Here is a 22,953-nt window from a genome sequence, read left to right on the forward strand (position 1 = left end):
GGATAAAGCCTGGTGTATTACATATGGCATGAAATAAGCTAAGAACAGCAAAATGAGACAAACTGAAATTGTGTTCCACAAAAACTTCACAAAGACCCTCTTCTTTGGGCTACCTAGAGAACAAGCAGGTTTTCTGCTCTGTGAAGTCTCACACCTGAGGTGGTAAATAGACTTGCTGGCCTTCATCTGACTTTTCCAATATTCACACGAGAGTCTTCAATAATTAACCCTGATAGAGGCTTTCGAAAGAGAATTCCTGCCGCTCCCAGTGGAAGCTGTTGAGTGTGGACGGCATTTTTACCGGGGCCTTGTGAGTCTTGACAGCAGAGCTCATGGCAGCCCGGGTGTGAACCAGGCTCCTGCAGCTCGGCGGGGGCAGAAGCCCGTCAGCAGTGCCTGCACACGTGCCTGTGCCCCTGGAAGTGCTCACACTGCCCTGCCGGAGCACTGCCCCAGGCAGAGTCAAAGTAGCAAAGGGAACTCACCGACACTTTCAGTTTTTATATAAAGATCTCCATGGCACAAAATCATAGTCCTTAAATGCAAAAGTATACATTTTAAAAAACAGCAGGAAAATAGAGATTCTTTCATTGTTATATCTCGTTAACCTAGTTGTTTTCAAAGCACCAGACATTAAGTTTTCAACTACTCACAGTTAAAACACTTTTGAGGCGTGGTATCAGAGGTAAGAAATTCAAACTCACTTTTAAAAATATGACCTAACCAAGGCAGGATGGGGCATGGTGTACAGGAGCACTACAGTATGTTGGGTGTTCCCTCCCCGCTTCAAGTCCGAAACACCACAGTGTCACAACCTTGTTCCTCACCTCATTTAATAGCCTATATTGAGTATTTTGGCAGGATGTGCATTACTACTTAACTGATGAGAATTAGCAATTAAAATTAGTCAATACCTATCACGAATATGTACATAACACCTTTTGTCTTGTTTTTCAAGAACTGAAAATGTAAGAAGTGTTTATTTTCAGGAGAAAATAGTGATCAGTCAGTTTCGGATTTCCGAAGAACGTTCTTTAGGAGCAAGCATGGAGTCTTCCGTAACGTCACTGTTTTTCTCACTGAACCAGTTTTTACTGGGAACTAGTATGTGCCAAATAGCTTTTTATCGGCACTAGAACAGTAATAAAAGAGACACACAATGCTTGGCCTAACAGAGCTGATATTCTAGGCCAGCGAAAGCAACCCTTTCAGAGACCGAGGGCTCAAACCTCGACCTCCCCAAGCCCACTTATTTACTGCAAAGGGAACACTGCAGTCAACCTGAAGACTGAGGTTTTGGTTTATAAAACATAACTGTCATCCACCGCTCTGCTGCTGGGGCGGCTCGGCTCAGCCCTGCAGTGCAGGACCCGTAGGTCCACCACCAGGGCTCCAAGAGACGGGAAGGAGGGAGAGGAGTACAAGACACAGCAAAGGAATAAGAACACTCAGATGTGGGCGTAGGAGTACGGATGACCGTGACAGGCCTCTGGAGTGGGGGTGCTCGGGGAGGGTCATCAGAGCTGGTGACGCCTGAGCTGAATGTCAGTAAAGGAATTATCAAGGAACAAGACTTCCCGCGCGGAGGCACTGACTAGAACCCAGGATCTGAGGAGAAGAGGGTGCTCAGGCGCTGACCCTGGGTGGATGGAAGCCGGAGGTTCGTAATGTACAACCGGAAGTCACTGCAGGGTGTAGGGTGGGACAATGACTTGACTGGGTTCCGCTTTAAAAGGACCACTCGAGGCCGCTGAGAAGAAAATGGATTCTATAGAAAGAAGCCAGAGTAAAACATCAAGAATGGATGGAAGGGAGTTCTAGAAAGCAAGTGGCTTCAATGAGTTCGACAACAGTGAAGACTGAGAGGAGACATACCTGAGATCCACTCTGGATGGAGAGAGAAAAAATGACTTTAATTCTCAAAGATGGTCAACTCCCTGAGTGCTCTTTTTAAAAAGGAAATCCAGACCCCAAAGCAAAATTTCATCAGAGACCAAAGCTGACACATTTGTACCACACACTGTCTGTCATTCAGCTTTGACTTCTGTGTTCTGGAAGGGGTGAGAACCGAGGTGGGTGGGGATTCAAGGCGAACCCTGCGGGGGCTGCAGAATTTCTTACAGTTTCTCCGCTGAACCCCACAAAATCACCGGCATGTGGCAGCTTCTGCAGATGAAATCCGGCCAGGAGCCCTGCTTGGACATCGACCTGTGACATGGAAATGTCCGCAAGTCCCCCACCCCATGAGCAGAGCTCACGATCCTGGGAGAGGATCTGCGTGGGGCTTGGCTGGAAGGGCAGAACTGTGGGGAAGGCCGTCTTGCTGACGGCACTGCTGTGAGTTTGCTCTTCTGCCTTTCAGCACGCTGTTAGGCACGCGAAGGAACAGTTTCTTCTCTCAGGAACCTAACGCCCGGCTAGGCAAACAGGCAACTAAATCTAAGACCCTTTGAGAAGAGCAGGCAGTGAGCTCAGAAGGTTCAACTCCCTGGATGTAAACCTAAAAGCTAACCATGTAGGGGCCGTCACTGGAAGTTTCACAAAGGAAGCAAGGTCTCAGAGAGAAAAAGAGAACGCTGAAGGACTACCACTCACACTAGGGCAGCAGCACCAGTCCGCAGGCAGCAGAGGGAAAGTCAGGGTGGAGGAAGCCACCCTGGTCGCATTGATGCTGAAGCGGGAGGAGCAGAGGGCTGCTGTGGAATGTAGGCCCCCTGGGCGAGGAACACAGCCCTGGGGTCTCTCAAGTGCAGAGATGACAGAAAGACAGCCACCACCTGCAGAAAGAAGGTTCTAAGACTACACAGAATGGAGCATTAGCACTTTCCTAACCCTCAGCAGCACTGTTCCATGAGATGCCTATTTTAGATTTCTAGAGTGTGCACACACACACACACACACACACACAATATATGTGTATTTGAAGTAGGCATTCATTTACACAACACAAACACATATTATCTTTAAAGTTCTGACAGTGCATCACAAGCTCTTAAAAAATACTCTGATCAGAGAAAAACACCTCTTTGAAAAATGTAAACCAAGCCAAGTTACTGGTAATGTCTTCTACAGATAATGGGGAGCGACAGAAAGGCCTTGTGAGCTAGGTCGGTGAGAGAGTGGGGACAGCCCTGGCACCAGGAGGGTGACACCCAGGGAGCCTGGGCCTCCGCAGCCTCTTCCCTGACTCCTCAGCATGATCTGCTATCTATCTTTGTAATGGCTGCAAGGCAGGCGTGTTCGGTCCTTTGGCAAGGAGTTTTTTCCTGAGGATGCTGCTCTGAGATGTTGCCCATTTGTCCTTCTAATTCCAAAACTGGGACTCGTCCATGTTTGTTATTTAAAGTTCTTTAAAGCCATCATTAAAAGGGCAAAAAAACGGGTTTTCTCATACCCTGATTTTCCCTAGTTAGAGACATCAAAAGGAGCCTTTTAAAAGTCAAGGATAGTTTATGTTTCTGAGGCTGTAATAAAAGATTCCAAACTGGTATTTTTCTGGTAAAGGCTGGGTTTGCTTCACAAATTTTCCTAGGAACAAAAGCCATGTCGCAAACATGATAATGTCACTGTAGGCTCATTCACAGTATTACTCACTCTTTCTGTTGCTTGGCTACTTCAGCACTTGGGAAAGTTTGAATTTCCCAGTGGTGTGACCATGATACTATTTTTATATCTTTAGTGTAGTGAGAACAGTTTATTTGGGTTGAATTTTCAAAGATTGCTGAGAAAAAGGAGCTGGGTTTAATTTTTTATTTTTGAAACAGGGTCTTGCTATGTAGTTCAGGCTTGCCCTAAAGTCACTACTATGTAGCCCAGCCTGGTCTTGAATTTGCATCAATCCTCCTGCCTCAGCCTCCCAAGTGCTGGGACTATAGGCGATCACCACCACACCAGGTATGGGTTTTACTTTTGAAGGATTATAAGAAAGGAAAATTTGAATGAACAAAATGTATACTTTAAAAAAGCAAAGATAAAACACACTCACACATATACACACACAAATAAATATAAGTGGCACCTTGGTTCACAACTAATTTTTTTCCACCATTCTGGCTGCAAACTGAATTGGACGAGAACCGAGTCACCTCCCCCCGTAAAGGTCAGCACTGGATCTAACCATTACATTTGCTTCAGTTCTTGTCCAGTTTGGCTTGTGATCAGAATCGTGGAAGGAATTCATGAACCAAGGTGCCACTGTACATAGATGGGGTGGAATATAATACTTTGCTCAACATTCAAATTTAATGCAATTTTGAATACAAAATCATTGCAATCCCCAAAGTTTATGCTTGTGAACAGTATATCAAGCTTTTTGGCTGTGAAAAGAATTATAGAATTATTTGACAAATGCTGGCTACAAATCTGGCTCAGGAGCGACGCAAGGTCACATGAGGACCGACGACAATAACCCTAACACTGCAGGGACATCACAGGAACCTGGAGCTAAGAAATGCAGAGGAAGGCACTCACAGAGAGCTCTGCTTTTCTCCTGATGTACTGAGGCCGGGTTAGGCCGCACTAGCCTGGAGTTATTTGCCTTAAAGATACAAAAATTCCAAAGCAGCAAATAAAAACAAGGGCCACAGAGAAGTTGACTGATTTCGATTCCTTTTTCATGCTGTTTTTAGGAAGTTCCCATTGAGGAAAACACATGCCAGAAGGGACAGGGAGTCCTGCTTTGGCTGAGGACCCAGGGGCCAGCTTGCTTGCTACAGGCCTTCCAGGGTCAGGCCCTCTTCCGGCCAACAGCCAGACTTCTCTCCCGAGTGGTCTGACGGGCTCTTCGTTTCTTCTCACCCATGCACTCTAAGTTTCCCTAGCTTCCATCACCTCTCTCCAAGGTTTCCAGGAGCCCTGTTCTTGCTAAATTTGAGGATTTATCTCTCACTGATGATCAATCTTCCCTTTTGAGACTTCTTCCTTGATTTCAAAAACTTTCACTATATTACAATTCTTTTTTTCTTTGTTCAGACTGCACTGGAACTCATTGTGTAGCCCAGGTTGGTCTCAACTCAGCAGTGATTCTCCTGCCTCAGCCTCCCAAGTGCTGGGATTACAGATGTGTGCCACCACACCCGGCACAGTTCTCTTAAAATGACCTTTCTCATTCCAGTAACACGATCGTTAAATACATGGGTTTTGGAGCCAGGGAGACTTGGATTAAAATCTCTCTTCCCTGAACATTCTACCTATGAGGCTGAGGCAGGTAAATGAAGCTCTCTGAGTCTTATTTTTTCATCTCCAAAACATAAATTATAACAGTAACCACTCTGAGATAAATAAGGCAACACAAGTAAATCAATTCAGCGCCATAAAGACAAGTCCTTAAAGCTATGAGGACTCTTATAATCACAGTTTCTCTGTGCAGCCTCAGAACAGAGTATCTTACAGCATCAAGACTTGTACATTTATGTAGACAACATCTAAATCACAGGGAAACTTTAAGCTCCTAATGCTTCAAATTGCACTTCTCTCTCTCCAAATATTATACTTTAAGCCTTTTCTATTTAAATAAAATTAAACCTCTAGTTCACAGTCACCCTAAAATCTTTTACGGCCTTTGGTGATAGAGTAAATTTCATATTTATGAAACAGGAATCATCTGGATGCCCTCCTAAAGCCTCATATGTTCGTAGCTTTTGAAAATGATCGCATCATGGGGACACTGTGGTCAATTGTGGGGTTAGGAGAGGAGGCCTGGCCAGAAGAGGCGGGCACTGGGGCATGACCCGGAAGGGCCCATTTCCCTCCTTGGCTCCTGGCTTCTTTCGCTGCTCTGTCTTTTCCTCTGCTATGACCCTGCCATGCTGTCCTGCTGCGGAGCTGGCCTACTAGGGAGTAAAAATATGAGCTAAAGTATACCTCTCCTCCTCTAAGATGTGGGTGTCGGATACCGTGTCTGTCCCAGAGATGAGAAAGTGGCTAACACACAAGCGACCACAGCCGAGCAGTTAAAACAAGGGCTGGAGGCTGGCAGCTGTGTTCAAATCCAGTTCTGGCCCACACCAGGTAATTAAACTCTTTACAACACAACTTCCTCATCTGTGAGACAGGTATTTTATTAGTATCTACCTCCTAGTTTCTACCTTATGTGATATTTAGTTAGTACTGTATTCATGCTTATTAAATAAGACAAAATCTGCAATGCAGCCTCTCGCTGATTCAGAGAGAGAAGACAAGAAACTGCAAAACTTTCACAAAGCAAAACAGGATGTTTCACTAGTCTTTAAGCTCCCATCAGCACCACCACCATCATCTAAGCTCAGAGCCCACCACAGCTTGATGGCGGCCAGGTTTGCTGCCTTGCCTCTCTAAGCAAACTCCCCTAAGTCCAGCCATTCATCTGCTCTGTTCCATTTCCTCACTGAATGAGCTTAATAAATTCAAATAAATGTATATTCCTATCTGTGTGCAGAATGCTCTTTAGTTGTGTTATCTAAATTCATCTGTACACATACAAAACATACAGTTAGATAGCTTAGAAATGTTTTCCACATAAAAAAATGAAAGGCTTGTATACTTAGTACTATTAAAGTACAGACACTTGTAAGCCCTTCATAGGAAAGAACTTGGGCAAGGAAAACTGGCTATAGCTTTTTCCTAGTAGCTTATTTTATGTCCAAAACAATACTGGTAATCTCTGCAAAGTGTGAAATGCTACGAGAAAGACCAAAATAAAAGACTTATCTGTGCTGTGAGTCAAGTATTAGTTTGCTTGCTGTTATGGCTATGTCTATATGCCTCCCTAAAGCCTTATGTGGCCATAGATGGGGCTTTTGAGAACTGTCTGGATCTAGAGTGTGTGATGCTGGGATTAAGGATGTGTGAATTACACTGACTGGTTTGGCACAGTTCTGGGTGTGGATAATGGGAAGGCCCATCCTGGGTGTGAGTGCTCCTTGCCCTAGGGCATGTAGCCTAAACAGAATATAAGGGACAGGAAGAGGGCTGCCGTCAATGCTTGCTGCTAGTTACTTGCTTCCTTGCTATTTCACTGCTTTGCTGCCTGTTGCCCACCATGAACTGTTTCTTCTGTGCAATGCACCTCTACCTTGGAGCCAGGCAATATGAACTGAAACCTCCAGACTGTGAGCTACAATAAACCTTGTTACCTTTAACTGTCTGGTATTTTGTCTCAGCAACAAGCAAAAGTAACTAAGACACTTGTCTAAGGACCTTTTCCTTTCTTATACCCAGGGGAGTAGGGGAAGAAAACGGCAAAATCTAAAAAGCTGGCTTCATAGGAGTAGAAAGCAGGACAGTGGTTACAAAAGGCTGAAAAACATAAAAGAGAGTGAATGAAGACAGGATGGATAACAGGGACCAAAATACAATTCCATGGGAAGGATTAGTTCGAGTGTTCCATAGCACCACACGGTAATCAGAGACTACACCATGTTAACATACATCTCAAAATAACCACAAGAGTTGTGCAAAAGTTCTCAATATATAGAAATGATAAACATCTGAGGGCATGGAAATGCTGGTTACCCTTATCATTACACACTGAATATATATATTGAATTATCAAATATGTATCAATTAAAAACTTTAAAAAGAAAAAATTAAATGCAAGAGAGAATAAGGAAAAATAAATGTAAGTAGTTTCAAAGACGATGGTGTTTTCTTATATTTTAAGTGAAAGTAAAAATTTAATTAACACTTTTTTTTAATAAAAGTTTTTACAGTAAGGAAAATAGGTTGATAACTTGGTTTTACTAGTAATAATTACAACAGCTCTGCCATAACACCAACAAGAGGTATACTTAGAATACAGTTAATCAAATGTCTGTCTGAACCAGCAGGGTCTGAAAAATCCCCGATTGACTGACTCCATGTCTGCATTTTAACAGTCTCCTACACTGAATTTAGAAATCACTTTCTTGCTACATTTACATGTGTGCTAAATCATAAATGTTCTACTAAATAAGAACACTCTATGCTTCTCAAGGTCCCACTCTATAAGGCAAGGTCCATTTTGACCTAGTAAATATTTCTGTCAGTAGCAAAAGTAGAAAAAACAAAGCGTTGTCTACGAATAAATGAATAACCAAAATGTCTAAGAAAAATATCTGTTCAGATGAATGAGCATTTCACCATCTTGTCTCACTCTGCTTCCACTGGTAAAAATAAGCTAGGCAGACACGTGTTCAGGCCCTAATCACACCATGCCTTCTTGAGTTAACGGTGTCACCCAAAGAGTGCAAGCTGCTTGGGAAAGAACCAGGCCCTTTCCTATTGGGAAAGAGCTGGCCTTTGGTGCGTTACCAGGGGCTTCTGCTCTGCGTCACACGCAGACAGCACTCTCAGAGCTTCTCACAGATGTTAGATTCTCCAAACGGGGACGGCACAAACCGCAGATTAAAGGAGACTCTCTTAGCAGGGAAGTCTGGGTAGGATCCTCCCCGGACAACAAGATGTCCCCAAAACAATACCCCCAAATCCCTCAGAATGAGAAACTAGACAGAAGACATCGCCGGTCCAGGTTTTGCTAACTTCCGGAGAGCAGCGTTCCAAATCCTGAAGTGACTCTTTTCCCTTCCTGAGGGACGGCTATGTTGCTGAAACTCCGGACACCCAGTGGCTGCCAAAAATTCAATGCAAGAATTCCAAATTCTTAACTATATTCTCCCTGACACTGGAGTTCAGACACCGTACAGGCCTGCAGGCAAGTGTGACCCACTTATTCACACAGGTTCTTTCCTAGACAAATTTGTTACTCAATTTCAGAAAATGCATTTACGTCACACAAACAGACAAAAACAAGTATTTCCCACCTTGCTGAGTATTATAAATCAGAGTAAATACAGTTTTGTCTTATCATCATGTTTTTGATGAGGAAACTTCTGTTCTTTTTTTAGATTTGGAGAACTGCTTTTCCTGACAGAATCCCCAGGCTGAGAACGCTGAACTGCAAACTTATCCTTTGGCCAAGTTGTTTACCAGCTTTATCAGGGCACATGTGGCTTGGCAATGTGATTCGGAGATAAAAACCCCAAAGATATAATTAGATTTTTTTCCCAGAAATATCACCCAGTGCCATTAACATTTCCTTGCTGTTTTTCACATGATCCTTGAAGTAAGTGATTCCACAATTTCTAGCTCTTTAATCAGTTTCTTTCAAGTAAATAAGGAAAACATGACTTAGCATGGAAGAAAGTGCATACTTTTTGATAAACTACTGAAAATACAGTACCTTATCTCAAAAGTCCCCACATGACATTCCAATAAATATATTTTTCTTTATCAGCAACATAATTCTTAAAGCTTTTCATAGGGTAAATTTGTTGAGAGTAATTTTATGAATTCAACTATAAACAATAGGTGGCAGGATATATCCAAAGCCATTATGCCATAAGCTTTCCCATATTACCTTATGAATGCATTTAGTTTAATTCTGAATTAAAGGCATAAAAAGACAAAGGTAGGAAATCACAAATGTGCATTTGATGTGCTGTAGAAAAACACCCTTTAGCCCAGTGAAGTATTAGGAAAGTATAGTACTGAGTTTTCCTTTGTTTTTACTAGACTCCAACACAGCTAGACTGATCAGTTTTGCAAAGAAAAAACAAAAAAAAAACTTCTACTTCCCTCTGGTGGTGTTTCCTAGTCAATGCAACTAAAAAATGCTAGAAGAAGACAAATTCCAGATTAAGAGAAACTTGTTGATTTGTTTTATGTTAACATTTTTTAACAGTACATGTTTGTAGCACATAATGTTTACATTACTTGTGTGTAGTTGGGACATGTACAAAACACATCTTAATTCCCTTTTCCATCTCCTTTCCCCCCTCCCCTCCCTGCCTTGACTTTTAAAGAATAATTTTCTGCATTTTTGTCTACCTTCCTCTAGCTATGGATACAAATATAGTAAGTTATGTATAATTAATTATAAGTATAGTATTTTACATTCTTCTAGAAGTAGAGCCAGGCTTCAGCATGTTTTCTGGACTACTTGATTCACTGATACATCAATCCACATGTTCCAACAGGAAGGCAAGGGTTAATGCATTCCCATTTTCTTCCTTTCTCATACAAGCCATCCAAGTCCTATGTCAGCCACAAGGTCTTGGTGGACTTGTCTGCGGAGTACTCGCAACTCAAGCACTCAAGGTTACACAGACCACGGACAAATCCATGTTTCTGTTGCCTTCACTATTGTGGATTTAAACACTGAGGGTGGCACTGTAATGCTGGTGAAGGGTCCCAAGCAAGAGACCCACAACCAGAACCACCGTGACTCCCTCTTCAAGGTGCTGTAACTGGGCCTAGAAACACGGATTTGACATTTAGAAAGGTGGGTGCAGCCAGCTGCATCTATCTTGGAGCTTCTGAGAATTTTTTGTGCTTATTTCACAATCACTGTGATACAATATATGATTTTTCAAGCCACATTGCTTCAGCTATTCTGACTAGTGATTTTCTCCAAAATCAGCATGAAGTATAGTGTGACTCAGAAAAGCAATGCCCCGAGATACAAGTTTGGGGTCTTTCTTTCACATCTCTAGACATGAGCAGGTTTGTCTCCCGGATGCAGCAGAGCTGTCTGTAACTCTCTGGGGCTATAATTAAGTTTCGAGCAAATCCTGCTGCCAAAAACATCACCAAAATGTGTGGTCAGTACTGCCAAGTTATCGCTAATTACAGAAGGCAAAGAAAGAGCTGGCACACAGGGGGTCCAGACAGCTAGGGCAGGGCACGGAGGAAAGAGAAACAGCCTCGTCTGATTGAAGGATGTGGCCTCCTGTAGTTCACGGGTGGTTAAAACACCACCTGGGAACTTCACCTGCAAGCCAGCCTGGACTGTTCTCGGAAACACAGCTACGACATGTGCAGGTCATTTTCACTCCTCGGACAAAGAAAGGCAACAGACTGGCAACGTCCCAGACAGTCTTCCATCTTGTATTCCCACTCCTCCACTAGCGTCATTACAAAACAGTACTGTTCTGAGTCCAATAAAGTGCACATTAGCACTATGAAAAACTGTGCAACTTGTAAGTGTACAGCACAATAAATTCACAGAAATTGGATGCCTGCCTGTACCAGGCCCAAACAAAACACAGAGCACTGTCCACGCCTGACAGGTTGCCCCCAGAATGGGACTTATTTTACCTGTAACCTTATAAAGTCCTTCAGTGAAAACATCCTGCAGTGTCCTGTGTGGATCTACGACTCCAGCCTTCCAGAAGTGACTCTGCTTTACTCTTTGTTGCCTCTACAAATGTCTACACCCTTTTTTTCTCATCAAAAACGCATGAGTGCTTAATCAGCTGTGTGGCAGCTCAAACACCCCTCCCCCGTGAGCCTTCTTGACCCCAGAGGAAGGGAGCCCTCACCTGTTCACTCCCAGGGTCGTCTGCAAACAGTCATAATCACAGCCGTTCATCTGACACGGCTTCTCCAGACCGCAGTGCAGGGCAGGAAAGGTACTTTTGATCACCTCCATGCCTAAAACTATGCTCTCGGCCACATTCTGTACACTGCATGCCAATGAGTAATTTGATGTTTTTCACATTATTTCTCCTCTAAGATTGAAAACTGAACAACTTTTCAAAAGAGAATGTTCTTCCAAACTATATCATATGCTATTACATGAAGCGATACATATCATCCAGATGTTTTAAAGTATAGATCATCTTTTTTTCTTTTCATTTTTTGAGATAGGCTGTCACTATGTAGTTCAGGCTGGCCTTGAACTCACTGCAACCCTCCTGCCTCAGCCTCCTTAGTACCGACACTAAGGTGTGTACCACCATACCTGGCTTGTTTTGTTTTCTTGGTGCTGAGGATTGAACCCAGAGCCTTGTACATGCTAAGCACATGCTACAGTGCTGAACTATCCACCCAGAGCCAGTGTATATCATTTTAGTGCTCTCCATATAAAGAATTTATAGCTTAGCATATTTCATTGAAACTGGTTATACAGCATACATTACATTAACACACATTAATAAAATAGATATTAACTGATAGTGGGATGCTTTGTGAGAAGACGCTATTTTCTCGCATCTGATGGTATTAAGTGTTTCTTCCCAGAAAGAAGTCAGGACACAGGCACAGTAGGCCTGACATTCTCGGTCCACACCCTGTTCTCCTTCCCCGGACTCCGCTGCAAATGCAGCAAGCAGAGGTCACGGGCCACAGACTCCTGCCGCAGGCTGGAGGAGGCGGAACATGAACGGCGGGAGCAGGCAGAACCGCGGCGCTCTCCTACCTGCGTCCCCAGGCCGGCTGCCATCATGTGCACCAGGAGCTTCGCCGCGCACGTCGAGCACCTGGCGCAGAAGACCTGCGACAGGACGGCCAGGCTGAGCCCTGCGGAAAGAAGAGGCCGAGGGTTTGTGACCCAGGGAGGAATGGCGGACGCGGGGTCACGTCCGTCCGGGACAGTCCGGCGCAGGGCCTGGCGCACCGGAAAGAGCAGCCTGCAGCCGCCTGACTGCAGGCCGCGCACCAGCTCGGAGCTCACCCAGGAGGCCAGGAGAACTGTGAATTTCAAATACTGCACCCGTGCTAAAAGTGAATCACCAAGAAAGCAAGTCAATAATTTTAATTTCCGTCTTCTGTGTATCTCAGTCAAGTTGAATTAAGAAAACGTTAAATTCCAATCTGATTTCCTAAAAATAGCTGGTTTGGCTCTAAAGGGGATATCTGGAAAGGTGAAGTGGGATTTTCAGGCACTAACTGTGACCAGAACGACCAAAACCCAGGTTAGGTAATCACCCTTTTCACCTACTTGAAATAGTTATGTAATTATAGCAGTGGTGATTATGAACTTAAAAATCAGCCTTACACTGCTGTATGCCAAAACCAGGAACAAAATGTGTCCTTTTCCTACGATTATTTCAATTTCTGCCAGACATGACAGCACACACCTATAATCCAGCACTCTGGAGGCCGAGGCAAAAGGATCACAAGTTCAAATCTGGCCGAGGCACCTTAGGGAAACCCTGACTCAAAAGTGAGACACATGAAAGGGCTGGGATGCAGCTAAGTGCGAACACCTCGGGTTCAGCACCGGTACTGCGAACAGAGAAGCACAATGATGTAAGGTGCTAAGAGGTGTGAGGAAAACGATCCCAGTCATCTCTGAGGCCACTTGAATTCACTGTCCACACTGCTGCAAGAGAATGGGCAGAACCTCAGCCCCAGTCCCGTCTTACGACTTGTGATTCCCATGCGTTTCATTCAAAGGCAGAAGACATACCTGTTGTGAGAATGTTTTCTGCCTCTTAAATTTAAACTTGCTGCTGATGGGAATCCATTTGCTTTCTTTCTACTTAAGCTTTCTGGGACGCCTGGTCCTCCGTGGGGCAACTGTGGCTAAAACGACTGCAGCACTGCAGCTCCCTGCAGGTGTCTAGCATCTGTGTGCACTTTGTGTGCACTGTCTCGTTTAAGCTTGTCAGTACCCTAGGCCAGTGGTGGCGAACCTACGGTACGCGTAGCACTGTGGGCTGCTTGTATCGCTGCTCGCTCTAAAAGGTTCGCCATCACTGCCCCGGATGTGATGGAAATGGGTGCTAACTCAGCATTTTGTCTGCGCACTTTCTCCTCTCTGAAGCTGTGGAACAAGACAGAATCTACAGCAGAGACAGACGAGACATCAGCAAAGCACTCCAGTCAGGCCCTATGAACCACTTTCCATTCAGAAATGCCTCTCGCAACTCCTCGCGGGCAGAGCGTTCAGGTACAGTGAGTAGACAAAGCTCCCACAGAAGGGAGGCTGCCATCAGCCAGGCTTTCAGAAACCTGACCAAGCATCACAGCACCGTGAGCTGGGAGGCTGCATCTCAGGGAGCGGGTGAGGACCTCAGGTCGCCACAGTGCCCGCCTGGTGCCACCCTCCTCAGGCACCGAAGATGCCGCCTCAGGCATGATCCGAAGATGCATTCAGATATACTCTGCTCCCCTCCCCAGGATGAGAAACCCAAACAAAACCCAAATCTCAACATATCATAAAGCAACTGTTAGAAGCTCATCTTGGTTTTTCTCCTCGTTCCCCTGAATGCTTCTTCCTGTTCTTCATCTTACGGATTCCCATGTCTCTGCACCTTTCCCCTCAGTACAGCACCTGTGGGTTACTGCTACTCATTGGCCAAGGGCAAGATAAGAAAGCAGTCGGCTCTGAAAAGATTTCTGGGAGGAAAAGTGAGAATGAAGCACTTGGAGGACACAATTCTGCATTCGGGGGAAGGGTGTCTTCCAGGGAGATCGGACCCCAGACCACCAGGATGTTGAACTTGTGGGGCACATCACAGCAGCCGCCAGTCACAGAGGCAATTTAAATTTAAATGTCCTTGAATTAAAATGAACTGGAATTTAAAATTCTAAGTTGGATTAACCATATTTCAAGGGGCCACAGACCACACATCGTCTCTCATCACGGCAAGGTCTATGAGAGAGCACCGTCAAATCATTCTAAGTGAAAGAGGAGGTCACGTTTCTCCAGAATTCTGATTAAAAATGACTACGGTAATATGGTGTAGGACGTGAACACATGAATCTGACACATAGCCAAATACATCAACACTGTACATTTGGTGATTTATTCATTTAACAAACGGCGATTAAAACAGCATCTGTCAGGGACGGTTCAGGGCCACGTTCAGCGGCTGGACACTACTCTCCCAAGTGTGCATTTCTAATTCTATCTTTCCTCTGGAAAGAGCCTGGATCGGGCTCTTTGGGGCAGTTCCCAGGGCTCTTACATCAGGGCCCTATAGTGCTTCCTCCCTGAACGCGGTGACATTGTCCCTGTGCTGCAGTGTTGCCAGAGACCCCTGGGGACGAGGCTGGGGGACACAGACTCTGGGAAAGCACAATAGAAAAAGGAGAGGCTTCGGGACGCCAGTAAGGGACAGAATGGATCAGCCTGGGACTAAACCTGACTACAGCGCCTGTGAGTTGTCTTTCTATTTGGGTCCAGATTCACTCTAGTAATCCACCTAGTAGGGAAGTCTGACATCTGATGCCAGTCAGAGTTCACAGGACGCCTTTCACTTGCTGTCATGCCCAGTCCTGTCCTCCGGCCTCTGCTGGAGCCTACCTCTTCCGTTCTTCCGGGGACTGGCTCTCCACTGAGTTAAAACAAAGCTGCCTGGATCAGCATCGATACCCCACAATCCGCACACAGTCGGCATAGCAACCTTACGGCAATTTCATGGAATATGAACTTGGTATTTCTGGAAGAACTGCACAGAAAGCTTTGGAAATTATCTCTTATTTTAAAAAGTAATTTGAAAGTTAATACATGGCATTTGGCAGTTTTACTTTCTTTCTTTGTGTGTGTGTGTGTGTGTGTGTGTGTGTGTGTGTGTTTGTTTTTGTCTTTTGAGACAGGGTCTCACTTTGTTGTTGAGACTGTCAGACTCTCAGCTTATAAGACAAAAAACACAACCTAATATTCTTGCATTTTTATGAACAATGAAAAAAGGAATGATGGTTGCTTCAAAGGACTTCCAATTGTGTTAATTTATTTAACCTGTAAGTCTTCTAGCACTTCATAAATAACCATTTACTGTAAAGCTGACATTGTGTCAGTAATTTATAAAAAGTAGATAAACCACCAGCCAATTAAAAGCGAACGCTTTAGTCTGACTAATGTGTTGAAAAGATTTCTCTGCCGTAAGAGAATGGAAAAGAATCAGAAACAGTGGAGGCCCGGCCAAGCTCTACTCCCAGTTTAAAACTACTCAGACCAAGGCAGCTCGCCGGCTGAGCATCTGTAAGATGCCTCGCTCAGAAAGGGCAGAACCAGAAAGGGATTAGGCCACCTCCAGGTTCTCTCCGGGACTACAGGACGGGAGGCTCGAGCCAGGCAAACGCAGGACAAGGCCCACTCAACGGCCTGTCGCTGAACAACACTGAGAGTTCGGGAAAGCATGGGAGGCGCCCTTGACACTGCTGTCAGGACGAACAGGTCCCTCGGCCCCTGTGGAGTCCTCCTCAGCATATGACATGGTCCTGGCACTGGCACCTGAAGAAGGTGCTGGAAGGCATCCCTCCTGCCACCGGGGAGGCGGCTTCACACTGCCGACTCCCGGGCGCACAGAGCACCGTCGTGCACTCTCTCGCTCGGAAGAGCGGCCTCAGTTCAGTTTTCTGGTGTTCAGTGAGCTGCTCACACCACAGCACGCACCTCTGTGGCCAGCACCCGAAGCCTTCCGGCCTCCGTGCATGCTTCATACACTTTGCTCACTCCTGCCGTTGTGCTGTAGCAAAGTATCCAGACCCGCGAACTACAACTGGTCCAGGCACACTGTGGGCCACTCGGACTAAAACGGAAAAAGCCTAAATTCATGTCTAATTGTATGCTGCTGTCATTCATAAAAAGAACTAATCAACTGCTATCAAACTCAGAAGGACATTCGGTATGGCCTGACCGAAATCACAGAATATGTCCGTAAGATACACAAATTTCGCTGCTTCGTCTCCAGGGGTCTCACCAGAGGGATGTGTTCACCTTCCCCCGAAGCTAAACAAAGGCACGAAGACAGGGCCTTAGGTCCTTGCCAGCAGAATAGAAATTTCATAGTCATATACCATGGACAGGGTGAAAAACCAGTAATTTCAAATGACAGAAATTGATTCCTGGTCAAAAGTAATAAATGCTGCCGGGGATTTGGCTCAGTGGTGCCGCTGCCTGTCTCAAGCACAAGGTCCTGAGTTCAATCCCTGGTACCAAAACAACAACAACGACAACAAAAAATCAGAAGCAATAAATGTAGGTCTGACATTTCGATGTTGGTTCTCACATTCATGAGCAAATCTATGCTACCTTTTCTAGAGTAAGTTCCAGGAGACAGATCTGTTAACAGTTCTCCCAGGAAACATTTCAAAGTCTTCCTACTTTACTAGAAAATCAGAAAAATGTTCTCTTTGTAGATTTTTAAACTTCATTTTATATTTTATTTTATAAAATTGAACCCAGGGCCTTTGAATTGAGCTAAATCCAAGTACTTTTTAAATTTTTAATTTTAATCCAAGGTCTTACTCCCAAGTTTCTTACTAGTGCTTTTTTTTTTTTTTGGTACCAGGGACTGAACTCCGGTCCTTGGCTTGCAAGGCAGCCCACCGAACCGCTGAGCTAAATCCCCGGCCACTAGTGCTATTTTATCAAGGGACCGACTGAACATTTACTAGTTAAGATACTTCTCAGCCAGGCACAGTGGCACCCTCCTATAACCTCAGCACTCTGGAAGGCTGAGGCAGTAGGGTCGCAAGTTCAAGCCCAGCCTGGGCAAATCAGTGACTTAGCAAGACCCTGTCTCAATATAAAAAATAGTAACGGCTGGGGATGTCACTCCATGTGAAGACCCTGGGTTCAATCCTCAGCACCACGGCAAATAAAGGGCAGGGGGGCAAAGGAAGTAGGGAGAGGGAAAGGCAGGTAAGAAAGCAGGGAGAGAGAGAGAAATCCTTTGCTTCATGCTCAATATTTGGAATGAGTAAGGAATTTGTGTGGGTCATAGTAGCACTTGAATTTATGACTATGGGAGCACATAAAATGACATCTAGACTTTCAACATTGTAACTTTTGATTTTGTTTCACTGCAACTTTTGGTTTTATTTCCTTCTATGAAATTTATTTGCTTTTAAAATTTATTAGCTGAAGTAAAATAAGATGTTGCTGTTTTTTGAAGCTACATGTACTAACGAAGAAATATCTATTAAATAAGAAATGTCATCCTTTATAAATGAAAGTATTAAGAATAAGAAATCATTAATATTTGCCGTTGAATCTAAATTAGTTTTAGATTTAAGATATATTAAATAAATTTTAAAACTATGTAAGATGAAATTATATTGGAAAGAGTTAAAAAACAAAAAAAAAGAACAGTAATTTATTTCTTAATTCTATTAGAAAATTTTTCTAATAGATAAAGACTACGTGGGGAGTTATTTTCATACTAAATAAGACAGACATGCACTCAGTGATTTATAAAAACATCACTGAACCAGATTATCGGAAATGTCTGAGTTAACATATCTACTACCCCAATATACAGACACAGTTTATAGCATACATGAGTAGTGCTGTGGCTTACATCTAGACGTCCCTCGAAGCCTCATGTGCTCATGGTGGGGCTTTGGGCAGTGACTGGATCAGGGTGTGTGACACTGCATTATCCACTGCTGGGTTTAGAGCTGGGTGTGATGCTGGGAGGGGAAGCCAGGTGGGAAGAGGTGGGCACTGTGGGTGTGGCCTGGAAGGTGTGAAAACTAAGTAGTTTGCTTTTAGTTCTACAACTAGCTAATGGCAGAACCAGGATTTGACCTCAAGCAGTCTGGCTCCAGGGTTTATAACTTCAACCACTACCCTGTATCCAGCTCTCTACATAACCTAAGTCATACATAACATAAATTAACATATACATAACTCTCTACATAACCTAAGCATAAGTTCCTGCCAGAAATAGGCCTAGAAGTGGAACATTAGATGATCTGTTCTTTAATATGATGCTTGGTTATTTGGAGCTCCTGAGGTATAGAATGCAAATCAACCCATGGGGCATAGTCTTTTAAAGGAAACTACAAAAGTCTCTGTATATATTATTTGAAACAATCCTGACACTCTAGCTATAGCACCTTCACTCTAACCCACAGCGCTGTAAACTATAGAGGCCTTTTATAGTTTAATTTCTATCTTGCAACACACTACATATTCTTTACAAGCTGGTACTATGTCTCGTTCTTTACTGAATCGTCAGTACAGAGTTGGCCCTCCATAAATATCTGTTGCATGAATTAACAAGACTACAGGAGAGTGATGAATTACAGCATGTTTGAGTCTTGCAGGGAAACAGACTTTCATTTTCTCAAAATTTCACATCATTACCTGGAAATACTGCCACTGACCTGAGATACATATGAATCCAGAAGAGAAGAAGGCTTCATTGTACGCAGACAGGCTGTGCGTTTGCGCATAGACGGCATACACGGACATGTGAGAGCAGGCGCAGTCCACATAGTCTGCCGCGTCCTCCACCACTCTGCACAGCGGGCTGTCAGACCACCAGCTAGGGCGAAACACAGCAGTCACTGCTCCCTCCCGCTGCATGGACACTAAAGATGAAGAGATGTTTCTTACAGGAAAAATCACTTGCTGAACATAAATGCTCCTCACTGAAGACCCAAGCAGACTGCGTTTTCAGGAAGACCGGAGAACATCCTGCCCAGGACACAGGCCGACCACACTGTAGGAAGCACCCTCAGGCCAGCCTCACCTGCCACAGCAGTCTCTATGCAAGAAGTGGTCCTCTCAATGGCGCAGCACCAGCCCTTGCCAAAAACCAGACCCCCTCTTGCTCAGAAGCCCCCACAGGACAGCTTCCCATGGTATGGTAATGCTCATCCAACCTGTGTTTTCAGAAACCCTCACATTCTGAACTACAGAATTACCTGTGAGCTTTTCTAAGACTCCGCCCGCATCTCCTGTATGTTTTGGAACCACTGACAGATGTGTGTTCCAAGGCTTCCTTCCGGCAGGTGGGCTCATTCTGCATTCCCCAGTGATGACTGCTGAGCGTGTTCCATCTCAGTGCGTCGCGATTCCATTACTTTTGTAAGTACGCGAAACTTCCTGAGCCAAACTGCAGATTTAAGCTGGAAGCATTCACTGCCAGTCATATACTGAGGACTGCAGAATGCCTATGGCTCATATTGGATTACGTCCTGATAAACTCTGCAGACAGTAGATACTGTAAGTCAAAAGGGCACAGGGGCCAGGGATTTAGCTCAGTGCTTCTGCCGCCTGCCTCGAAAGTGCAAGGTCCTCAGTTTGATCCCTAGCACCCTCCAAAAAATGCACAGAGCACATGTAACCTATTGAACGTCATGGCTTGGACAGGGCACATGGTGGCCTTGGTCCTTTACCCCTGCACAGCTCATGAGCAGCTGTGGCTGTGTGGCTGCTCAGCGTCACAGAAGAGCATCACTGCTGTGATGAAAACAGATCAAAGTTCAGATTCTGAGTATGGTTCCTACTGAACCACTCTGGCACATACAACAGTAGAAAGTCACAGGTTGAACCGTCATACATCAGGATTTAAAATCTGCTAAAAGGCATGAAAAACTGGAACCCAAAACGTTTTCTCACAAAGACAAACCGGAACTCTGGTGTTGTAGACAATAGCTGATAGCTCCAGTGAGCTCTTAAGCCTATCTAGAAGCTTCGTCTTTGCAGCTGAAATTCAGGAAGAACAGAATCTGGTGACTGATACAGACCCTTTCCCTCTGGATGAGAGACAGCAGGCATCTGCTCAGAAACGTGAGTCCTGGAGGCCAGCGAGACTCAAAGAAAGAATTTCTCTCTTCTCACCACTCCCACACCTGACTTTAGTCCCCAAGAGTACGCCAACCCTTCTGGGGACTAGATTCCAAATCTGCGGACCCCTCTAAAGGTAGAGCATCCATTCCTGAATCCCCAGCCCAGATGAAAGGAAACTCCTTTCCTGCCCAGCAAGTTAACTGAGAACTGGACTGAGCAGAGCTCGTGTTACAACCCAGGAAGAGAAGCACTGCAGGAAACCCTGAGCCACACATACAGGTAAGTCACTTGGCTGCGTGTGTGTGGAAGCCGGGCGAGCGCGTACCCTTACTTCTGTACGGCGCCATTTTATCTCCTGGAGGGTTGTTCCCCAGCCTGCAGTCTCCCCGGAAGCTCTGCCATGTGGAGTTCAATAACGAAGTGGGATGAGGAAGACCAAATTCTAACCCTGGGAAGTTATTAAAATGTACCTTTCAGCAGCCTGATTCCAAAGGAGACAGAGAGACGACTGACGAACAATTCTGGGCTCAGCAGCATAAATCCTGTAGAGAACTTCATTGTTGTTAGCCAGGACTTGTGAACTATGGCCTTTCACACTCAAAGACAAGACCTATCATGGCAAAAAGGAACAGAAAATGTAATGTGTGTCCACTTAGTGTCATGACTCAGTCTCCCACTCTGAACTGGACTTGATTTTTCTTGTAACTAGCCTCTTGATTCCTTCTGGTATTAACAGTTAGCTCCCTTATGAACACAAGGCCATCTGGTTTTGTACTGTGTACATTCTACTCTCTCTTCATTTATTTTAAGATTCCTTCCTTGTTTTTTAATGCCACTTATACATATGTTTCCCAAGGCCCTTCACGTGTTTCCTTCCGTAGATTATAGCTCATGTTATCTTCCCCAGTAAAAAGTCTTCAACTGACTATAGCTATAGTATAACTATTTAACTATAATCAGCTGACTTCATCGAGCGTGAGGTTTCCGATAGGATATATTAGAGAAACCTGTATTTTTTTCATTTTCCTCATATACGCATACACATTTTACTTAATAAAATATGGAAAACATTTCCAAATGCAACACTCTTAAATGGTTCATAAAGACAGAGCACTTTTCATGATAAACTATTTACAATGTATAACTTCTGTCAAAAAACTGATCAAACAAATACGTTCTGAGTGTGTCTGTTGAAGAAAAAAAACATTCCAACCACACAATTTTTTGAATGATAGATTACCTTATTTTTCAGGGCAGGAAGGTTGTTTCCAGTTACAAACCACTGCTGGCTGCTATACTCTGTAAACTGGACTAATTTACAGGCACTTTCTCCAGGCACTGTTCCTGTATCTGGAGCATCCAATAACCTTTCTGGAATTTGAATATAATCGCCTTCCTTTCCTTCAAACTTGTGCCCATTGATTTGCTGGGGATCCCAGTGAAGAGCCAATATTGACAAGTATGGGCAGCTGTCGAGGATGGTTTTGCTTCTGTACGATAAAAGCCAAGTGTCAGCTAATGTGGTCTGTACTCCCACCCACGGGCACTCGTCTGGTTAGAATGTACTGCACAGGCAGGGACCCTGTTCCTCAGTGACAATGGCGCCACCAACCCAGAGGCACCAGACCCAATGTGCTTTCAGTTCTTTTATGGTTAACTATCGCAATTCCAATATTATAATATTTTAAACTACAGAAGAATTAATGATACTGTTCAATGCAATACAAAGTCAAGACTACAGCAAAGGAACAGTTTATATAACTTATTATTTTAGCTCTTCCTCTTCTCTCTTATATTTGGAATGACTGTCTCTTTTAACTTGATGTGTCCTGTGATTTAAGAATTAATATTAAAAGTTTTATGTATCCAACCAACTTTTAGTTAACCTGTCAGAGTTCATAAAAGGCCCTGTAAATGAGATGATTTAATAAATTACCATATATGAGTTTTTAAATGTATTCTTCAAAACTTCTCTAAATTTCTGTGTGACTTAATAAAATGACAACAGTCATTGAAAATAAAATTTATAAAGTTTTTTACAAGCATTTTAACCAGATGTGTCCCACTTAATAAGTCAGATACTGGTCTCTGATTTGGGGTAGCATATATTTACTCTGTGAAAATTGAGGGCAATTTCATTTCAAACCATATTCTTTTTGCCAATGATTTCACTTTTCTTTTTCTTTCTTTCTTTTTTTTTTTGGTTCTGGGATCAAACTCAGGTCCTCACACTTGCAAGGCAGGCGGCAGAACCACTGAACTAAATCCCCAGCCCCACAATGACTTGTATGTTCTCAAGTAGAAATAAAACATTTTTAGCTTTGTGCTACAATGATCTACTTGATCTAATGAACATCATTTATGCACCATGGTGCAGGAAAAGCTTGCCTTGAAAACTCCAGCCATGAGCCACAGAGCTGAAGTTCACCCACACTGTGCAAGCTGTCTCCACGGGGATTCAACGATGGCACCCTGAGAAGCACAGCTGCGGTGCAGGGAAACACTCCTTAGGGTAGGGTCAGCCTCCTCCTGATGCAGTCCGAATCCATCCTCTACCCATTAATTAGAGAAGGCACCAGGACTGTAGGCTTGTGTTCAGAGGTCCCCTCAGAGCCTCATGTTTTTCAGAGGTGGCTGAATTTAGATTGTGTGACTGATTCGTGCCAGCGCTAGGCCTGAGG

The 22,953-nt window shown here is 44.2% G+C and overlaps 1 protein-coding gene across 1 annotated transcript in view; it reads right to left on the reverse strand.

The window, feature by feature from the left end:
* Positions 1 to 22,953, reverse strand: part of Adgrv1 (adhesion G protein-coupled receptor V1) — a 405,831-nt gene that overhangs the window by 200,398 nt on the left and 182,480 nt on the right. Inside the window, exons 80-83 of the mRNA XM_033767703.1 lie at positions 21,513 to 21,762; positions 20,743 to 20,882; positions 18,862 to 19,022; positions 12,215 to 12,315 (exon numbers count right to left, since the gene is read on the reverse strand). Of these exons, the coding sequence (XP_033623594.1) occupies positions 12,215 to 12,315; positions 18,862 to 19,022; positions 20,743 to 20,882; positions 21,513 to 21,762 (652 nt within the window). The remainder of the gene's footprint in view (positions 1 to 12,214; positions 12,316 to 18,861; positions 19,023 to 20,742; positions 20,883 to 21,512; positions 21,763 to 22,953) is intronic.

The sequence above is a fragment of the Fukomys damarensis genome, unplaced genomic scaffold, assembly GCF_012274545.1.
Source record: "Fukomys damarensis isolate Sample0158 unplaced genomic scaffold, DMR_v1.0_HiC HiC_scaffold_3, whole genome shotgun sequence".
Lineage (NCBI taxonomy): Eukaryota > Metazoa > Chordata > Mammalia > Rodentia > Bathyergidae > Fukomys > Fukomys damarensis.